The sequence below is a fragment of the Sinocyclocheilus rhinocerous genome, unplaced genomic scaffold (genome assembly GCF_001515625.1).
Source record: "Sinocyclocheilus rhinocerous isolate Xijiao unplaced genomic scaffold, SAMN03320098_v1.1 scaffold478, whole genome shotgun sequence".
Taxonomy (NCBI): domain Eukaryota; kingdom Metazoa; phylum Chordata; class Actinopteri; order Cypriniformes; family Cyprinidae; genus Sinocyclocheilus; species Sinocyclocheilus rhinocerous.
This window is the reverse complement of record NW_015651483.1, coordinates 358742-367731: the sequence shown is the minus strand read 5'-3', so window position 1 is coordinate 367731 and position 8990 is coordinate 358742. Positions and strand designations below refer to the sequence as shown.

General features: G+C 38.2%; 1 protein-coding gene across 3 annotated transcripts in view; it reads right to left on the bottom strand.

Annotated features, from left to right (window-relative positions):
- Positions 1–8990, bottom strand: part of LOC107712857 (ras-specific guanine nucleotide-releasing factor RalGPS2-like) — a 136054-nt gene that overhangs the window by 17389 nt on the left and 109675 nt on the right. For 2 of the 3 annotated variants that reach the window (XM_016518222.1, XM_016518223.1), the window contains exons 10-16: positions 7833–7970; positions 7663–7753; positions 6947–7017; positions 6539–6680; positions 2588–2739; positions 2442–2496; positions 738–815 (exon numbers count right to left, since the gene is read on the bottom strand). In XM_016518222.1, the coding sequence (XP_016373708.1) occupies positions 738–815; positions 2442–2496; positions 2588–2739; positions 6539–6680; positions 6947–7017; positions 7663–7753; positions 7833–7970 (727 nt within the window). The remainder of the gene's footprint in view (positions 1–737; positions 816–2441; positions 2497–2587; positions 2740–6538; positions 6681–6946; positions 7018–7662; positions 7754–7832; positions 7971–8990) is intronic. The other variant, XM_016518224.1, reaches the window with a different exon arrangement.

Genomic DNA, 8990 nt, shown 5'->3' with positions numbered 1-8990 from the left:
GCGCGTTTCCCTCGCTTGCGTCGGAGCGAGCGCTTGTATAGGAACGCAGCTCCTCCGACTAAAATGTCGGCAGAAAGTTATTTGGTGTGCTATTTCTGATGTCCAGGAGTTCGTTCCTAGTAAAGCTGATCGGGAAAAAATTGCTTAAAACAGGACAAACAAACAAAAAAAGTACAAGTACAAGTACTAAGTACCAAGTAGCGACAAACCATGGCTGCCATCCGCGGCGCCATCTTGAACAAATATGCCTTCTTTATATCTTTCGCCCTCACAAAAAATTCCCTATTGCAACACTAAATGTGACCACACCTAAAGGGTCATTCATAGTGATGGTGCTTTTAGCGCTGGATGTCGCCAACTGGCTGTATTATAGGGAATAAATCAACATTAGTTGTTCAAACCCTTATTTCATAAGAGGAACATTTAGTTTTCCCATGATGTGTTTCTTTATAACATTGCAGCAAGCGTCGTGGTGAGAGGAGCCGTGTGTGTGTTTGGAGAACAGAAAGCAGGAGCAATCACGAGATGCTTCAGTGGCTTTTGCGGGTTTTGATTAGTTGCAACAAGCCAGGACTTCAGCATAAGAGTCAACATCACACACGTGATTCAGAAAAGTCCACCACCTGATTCCCCAGCAAGAAAACACACACTGCACACTGTGACGGCGATAGCTCCCCAGTTGTTCAGGGTAAGTCAGACAGAGAGAGACCCAGCGGGGGTCGGAGGGTTGGTGTTACCTGCTGGGCCTGAGCGCTCCTCTGCAGGAAATGCGGCCCACTCTGCTGATGGGGCCCAGAGAGTGGTAGAATCGAGTCCTGCAGAGTGTCAGTCATAGCGGGGCAGTGGTCAGTCATAGCCCTCACACATAACACACAGTACAGGCCATGCTAGAGCTCTGCAGCCTGGACTTTTCTTAGTCTCCTTCTGTGGTCTAAAGACTCTGGCTAACATGTCTAAACAAACGGTTGGCACACGACACGTGGTCAACCGATATAGTTTTTTTAATAACCAATGTAATACCTAGAAAGCAGGCTGGCCAATGACCAATATAGTGTCAATATATTTAATATAACTATTGCATAATAGAGTCAACCAGCTATTATAGCAAAAAGAAAGTTACAGCGACGCCAAGTGCTTATCTTGCAAAAATGACCAGTGTACTGTACAAAATCCCACTAGTTATAAATGGCTAAAAAATAAATAAAATAAAAATAAAATTCATCAAAGAATTCTGGAAAAAAACTATCAAAAATATATTTTAAAACAATTAAAAATATTAAACAGCTCAAGATCTTTAATAATAACACTTGAGCACCAAATGTGTATTACAATATTTTCTGAAGGATCATGTGACACTGAAGGCAGAATAATGACTGCTGAAAATTCAGCTTTGCATAATAGTAATAAAACCTTTAAATATTAAAATGCAAAACGTATTTTAAATTGTAAGAATACACAGCCCCTAAATTTTTTTTACTAATTTAACACCCTATTTTTACTCAAAAATATGTAAAAATATTAATTGTGCATTATTCATTAATAAATACAAAATGGACTAAAAAATGTAATTAAATTAATACCATATTTTTACTAAAAAATATGTAAAAACAGGAAATGTGCATTATGCAGCAATAAGGCTATTGGCAGATTTTGGAATTGACTATTACTTGGCCAAACTGGCAGGGTTAACGGCTAATTTTGATAATCTCAAAATAGTCAAATTAATATACGAATGATTAAAATATGATTATTTGTAATTTATTAAATTCCTAATTTTTATATAAAACAGACTACCTTTTTAGAACACAGAAGGAGACAGAAAAGGGGGCTTTGACGTGCATTTAGTGTACACTGATGCATTTGTGTACAACTGATGCAGCATGGTAGGCAGCGACCGTCACAAATGACTCTCTCATACTCTGTTCCTGTTACAGGAAGTTTATCTCATTAGCTACAATAGAGGTAGAGCACTAATGAGGGAATATGATGATCATTTGCGGTCAGAGGAAAGCACAGGCAGCTGAGGGTCACAGAACACACTCTTCTCTGCCAAAAAACACACATTCTAGTGCAAAGGTCCTTTTACATTCACATGCTGAAGCTCGTTTTAGCCCAGGTGTTTAATTATGGGAAACTAGAGTCTCAAAGCAGGTTTATGTCACACTTGAGATTGTCAACGCATTATAAACAATCAATTACAGATTAATCAAAAGCCGTCTTGGAGAAAAGTGATTGTGTTAAGTTAATGATGATGATGAAGAGAAGCGTTGGAAGAGTCTCTGTTCAGGAGGGTTGGTGGGAAGCGGAAAGGGTTACGTTAGATTCCAGCATGTTCCATGATGACATGCTGTGTTCATATGTACTCAAGCATGTGGTCATGTATGTGCGTGTGTAACTGTCCTTGACGGGGTTTGCAAGTGGGAATGTTTTAGAAGACTCACCTCTCAAAGGCAGGCCAAGACATCTCCTCACTGAGCTCCGACCCTTCACTGCTTCCTGAAATCATAAGATCATGACATATATTCATAAAAAAAGACTGATCCAGTCTATGATCCAGTAGCTTTATGTGTGTGTTTGTGTGTTATACCCAGTGAAATGCCGCTAGACAGTGTTGAGCTCTCCGCTTGCCCTCGTGTGGGTGTGTGACTTTCCAGCACACTGTCGTCCAGCAGGTGTCTGGATCCGGCGTTGGGGAACGTGGCGCTTTTAAACTCCGCTGTGTTCGTTTTGTGGATAAAACTGCAGCACACACAGGAAAGAGATGAAGTCAAGTTTGAAATGTTTTCTTGATCAACAGTTACAAATCTGGCAAAAAACAAAACAGAATATCACATATAGAGCTTGTAAAAAAAACTAAGTGCAACCCCAATTCCAGAAAAGTTGGGACGTTTTGTGAAATGCCATAAATTCAAGAATATGCTATCTGTTCATTCTCTTTAACCTTTATTTCATTGACTAAAGTACATAGAAAAAAAAATCCAATGTTTTCACTGACCAACTTAATTTTATTTTGTAAATATAAACAAATTTTGATTTTGACGGCTGCAACACGCCCCAAAAAAGTTGGGACAGAGGCACATTTAACACTGTGTCACATAAACTTTCTTTTTAATTACAATGTTTCATTGTTTGGGAATTGAGGATACTAACTGTTAAAAATTTTTGTCCAGTCTCGCTTGATATAAGACTTCAGAAGCTCAGCAGTCTGTGATTGTCGTTGTTTGATTCTCCTTTTGATGACTGGTGATACATTTTCAATAGGAGTCAGATCTGGCCGGCCTAGCACATTCACTCTGTCTCTGAAACCACGCTCCATGTCAATAGTACCTTCGCACATATGCTAGTCACCCATGCCGTTTGCTCTGCTGCACCCCCATACCATGACAGACGTTTGCTTTTGCTTCTGTCACTGATGAAATTCTGGATGGTCCCTTTGGTCTTTGGGACTGAGAACTTGAAATCCATTTTTCCCAGAAACAAGTTGAAATGTGGACTCATCTGAGTACAGCACACATTTTCACTTTTCTTTTTGACTATCTGAGATGAGCTCTGGCCCAGAGAACCCGGCAGCATCGCTGCATAGAATTGATGTATAGCTTTCTCCTAGAGTAACAGAGATTCAAGTTGCATTTCTTGATGCAGCAGCAGACTGTGGTAAATGACAGTGGTTTTCTGAAGTACTCCTGAGCCCATGTGGCTATATTTAACACCGCAAGCATGATGGTTTCTTATGCAATGCCATCTGAGGGCTCAAAGGTCAAGCACATTCACCTGAGGTTTCCTGCCTTGCCCTACATGTACTGTGATCTCTCTGGATTCCCTGAATCTTTTCACAATATTACGTGTGGTGGTTGATGAAAGACCTAAATTCTTTGCAATTTTGCATTGCGAAATGTGATTTTTGATTTGTTTGACACTTCTCCCATGAAATTTGGCACAAAGTGATGAGACATGATCCAGCTTTGCTTGCAAAGACTGAGATGCTCCTTTTATACCCTAACACGATCCCTCACCTATTACCAATTCACCTGCTTACTGTGAACTGTTTCAAAACAGTTTAACGTGGATATTCTATAACCTTTTCACTTTTATTTTGGTTTAACTTTAACTTTTTTGGAATGTGTTGCAGCTGTTAAAAACAATTTAATGTGGATATTCTATAACCTTTTCACTTTTATTTTGGTTTAACTTTAACTTTTTTGGAATGTGTTGCAGCTGTTAAAAACAAAATTTGTTCATATTTACAAAATACATTTACGTTGGTCAGTGAAAGCTTTGGAAATCTTTTATTTGTATATATTTTTTTTTCAATTAAATAAAAGTTAAAGAGAATGAACAAATCACAGATTCTTGATTTTATTGCATTTTACAAAACGTCCCAACTTCTCTGGAATTGGGGTTGTATAAGGCAGATCTTTTTCAGGAAGTTTCTGCTTTATGCTAGAGTGTTTCAATGAATTGTACTAATGAAACAAAGCTAGCAAAGCAGTGAGGTGAAAGACATGAGAAACAAGTCATTCAGATTTGTAGCCTGAATGGAAAATCGACTGTGAGGAACAGAACTAAATTTCAGTCAATGCCAAATTGTACTGCTGCTGTTAAGGTGTCAGACAAAACACTGAAAATAAATGGCACTTGCCAATAATATCGTACATAAGTATGATTTTGGCCTATTCCAACTCAGGTCTTGACCTTTTTGACTAACAATAAACAATAGGGCTGTGTATCACCAGCAAAGTCATGATACGATAGGCATCCCGATACAGAGGCCACGATACAATACGTATCACGATACAGGACTGCACTGAATTTCACCTCAGCAGAATTTAGTAAAACAGCTGTTTATTAAACACTGCATACTATAGAGCCATTTCTAACTATTGGCAGAGCAGGCAGCTGAGCTGACCTGCATTATGAAGGGCCTCCATAACTGTACCACAGTACAATATATGTAATGGCATATGTTTCATATTTACATTGGGCACTCCCCACCAGGTACAATATTATGATTGTTTGAATATTACTCATTCTAATAAATGTATATTGTAATGTACTCATATTAATATATATAAAAAAATCATCTTAACATTGCTGGTAGGTTATCATTGCACAAATTAACGCACTCTCTACATTTAAAAAATTAAAATTAAAAATGAGAAGTGTTCTAAACTAATGCGCTGTCTTCACTGTATCTAACGCACGCACGCGCTCAGTCACTCACACAGATCACGTTGCGTGCGCGCAAAGACATTCAGCAACAAGTTTTTTAGCGCTGCCCCACAATTTTATAAACAAAATAGCTTAATCGCTGAAGAGCTACGTTATCTTTCTCAACAAGGAGCTGGTAACATTGTTTTTAAAGGAATTAAAGCCACAGCTTCACTATTAATAGAGAAACGCGGCAAAACGGTGGTAATTCATACATACACAGCCTCTCTCTTTCTCTCTCATAAATAAACACTTGATGAATTACACTTTTCTGAGAATAGAATATTGAAGAGGAGATCGCTAAACAGCAAGTTTACCGGTGTTTTCAGAAAGCAAGCGCGTTTATCCATAGTGGAGAGAGAGCTCGTGCACAGGGTTGCCAGGTTGACAAAGATAAGTAGCACGCTTAGCAGATATTTCCGTATTGCGCAAGTGTGAAGCTCTGTTTCGGGGATTACGTCTCTTTATATCAGGCATCCCAGTTGTGTTCCACTACGGCCAGATTAAATCTTGTTGTAGCCTAGCTATAGCCTATATAATGCTCTATTCATTATTTTTTAGAAACCTCGCACTTTTGTACTCCATTTTAAACGGTGTGCTTGTATTCAAATTAAGCGCGGTCCACTGCAGCACACGTGCCACAATATCGATACAGGCCTAGCTCGTATCGTCAAATAAACAACATCATAATTTTGACATAATTCTGTTGAATTTATGTTAATTAAATTGTAGTAAAACTATTTTCAATAATTAACTTCCTTTTTAAAAATCAATCATTTATAATAATTTGCAAAGAAAAAATTCCAACAATCCTTAAAACTGGGACTTTCAAGATGAACATCTTATTTTTTAAATACGTTTTTATCTGTTTAAGTAAAACAAAACAAAACAAAATAATAAACTAAAATTGATTGTCAGTCTCAGGAATATGAGCTCTCTATATATAGATTTAAAGCACCTTGTTTCACTGACTAGTAAATGAAACCTCATTTAAATAACACCGCATTTAAAATAAATAAATAAATACACACATGCATATTTCTGAGCACCAAATTTCACTAACCATTTGTTTTGAAATTTATATCTTTGTAATTTATATATTTTACTTATTCGTGTTAAGTGCCAATTGTTTCCACAAATTTTCAGTAAACAAATAACATGATGAAGGACTTTAAGACTTTTATTTCACTGAAAACCTTCACTGAGCCAATTCCAACTATTGTCTATAAACACAAAGAATGACTAAAGGTACTGAAGTAGACAGAATAAACTCAGACACAAAGGAGTGGGTGATGTATACAAATGACCGGAGGATAGGAATCAAACGCACTTGTAGCCGAGGCTGTGGCACTTCCTGTGTCCGTAGGTGATGAGGTTCCGGGGTGAAGGTGGCGTCGGCGGGACTTTAGGCAGGGCACCTTCAGCAACATTACCATGACGACCACATAACGGTGACGCAGATGTGTCTGGACCTGTGTCACAAAAACAGCGAACACACTAATCATTAACAAGAACGTGTGACATTGAAGGTCTTCAGCTTTGGGGAGGGAAAATCTGAACCACTGGAACTTTACTGTGGCCAGAGAAAACCCAGCATGACGCAACATAAATAAAATTCAAACGCCTGACGAAATGCTGTCACATCATGGCTGCATCTGGTTAGGATAACAACTCAGAAGAGATGTATGGCACGATGCCTGGTTAGCGTCAGTGTGTGTGGGCCGCATGCGTTTCTCACCTGTGAGGTCCTCTCTAGAGGCAGTGGTGCGAGGTGTGCTGGTAGCTGGTGGCTCGATCTTTAGGGACAACCTGATACACATACAAACATGAGTCTCAGTTACAAACTAAAATACTTACACTAAAAACATAATATACACTACAGGTCAGAAGTTTGGAATAATAAAAATTTGTATTTTTTTTTGTGTAAGAAGTCTCTTATACTCACCAAGGCTGCATTTATTTGATTAAAAATACAGTAAAAACAGTAATATTGTGAAATATTACTACACCTTGTCCTAACTACAAGCGACAAGATTCCAGTGACAAACAGCGCAGTTCGCATTGAGTTCGCAGTTTTAACGTACATGTGTGCTTTAATTTATTTTCGAGATCTGACGTAAACTATCTGTTGTTGCTTTCACTATGGCTATAAATGCCATGCAAAATGATATTCAAACTAACATTAGACAATTTTGGGATTTAATAAAGCACATAATAAGTACCTGAGATTATCATTGTCATAGTTTGTATGTTGTTGTTCCAGCCGGGACATTACGGAAATAGAAACCATTTCGCGTGTCGTTCATAACATTACTGTTTTTACTGCATTTTCCATCAAATAAATTCAGTCATGGTGAGAAGAAGACACTTCTTTCAAAAACATTCAAAAATCGTAATTATTCCAAACTTTTGACTGGTAGTGTATTATGTAATAAACACACAGCTCCTGCTCACTTATAATTGTCGTCCTCCACAAACTTCTGTAACTCTTCAATGTAACGAACAGAGTTGAGATACTTCTGGACATGCGGCAATACTGGGATATCTGAGACAGAGGGATAAATTAATTCACTGTTACTTCTGTTCATTTGCCGAAGAAAACAAACACGCAATGTGATACGCACCATATTCAACGGATCTCTGCAGGTCTGAGATGATTCTCAGAATGTTGTTCATCAGGTTGGAACGCTGTTCGTTTTCCAGAATGCTGCCGGTGGAGGGATACGCCGAATCGATGTAGGTCAGATCAGACAGATATATACCTGCAAATACACAAGAATGTAATTTTTTGGCCACAAAATCTACAGCAAAATGGCAACTGAAAGTCTTTTATTTTCAATCTTCAATATTCTCATTATCTCAATATCTCTTTATTTCTCTTTTCCTATCAGAAATCATTTGTTCTCGTTCTATTCTTGTCTGCCTGCAGTTGGGAGGTGGACAGACAGGCTTTTTCTGGCCCGTCTACAGAGCGCTTATTTCATACCGAGTAAATATTTGGATTAGTGAGAAACATTATGTGCAGGAAGTATCTGCATTAGGAAGAAATATATGCAGCTTCTGGAGAAACATTTGGCAGCATATAACTGATAGTGTGTGAATATTGATGATACGTGTTTGTGACCGCATGCTCTTAAGGATATAAGCTTGGGGACTGCAAACAAGCTCCGGTCCGTTACAGACATTACATCAGAGCATCACATCTGTGATGATCACCAAAAACAACAGTACACAAGCCACCGATGTGGATGACTGCATGATAAATGAAAGATTCAGAAAATAATTAGAGACAAATCAATCCCAGAATCCAGACTGATTTAAAACAGACATCGGAAGAGAGAGCAATGTAAGCGCTGTTTAAATTATCATTACTGTGCATCTCAGGAAATCAGGGGTAAGATAAGAATTACAGTCCTGTGCCAGACAGCCTGCAGCACACACAACGTAGCAGACACACTGCAGAGCAACACTGACATAAAAGCAGACTGAATCCCCCAATAACTTACGATGACATAATGATTAGATAAGTAACACAGAACACTGTGCTGTAGTGTGGGTGGACACTGAGAGCTGCGATTGATAGTGCAGTGGGTGGAGTCAATCAAGTGATTGACAGCCAAAGATCTCTAAATCTAAACAGAAGATTTCCTCAATTATAATCATGACTAACCAAAAATTTTAAATAAATATTTAAATAATAAGAATACATATTTCAACCCACTATACGTATACTACTGTTCAAAAGTTTGGGGTTGGAAAGATTTTTCCCCCCTCGATCTTTT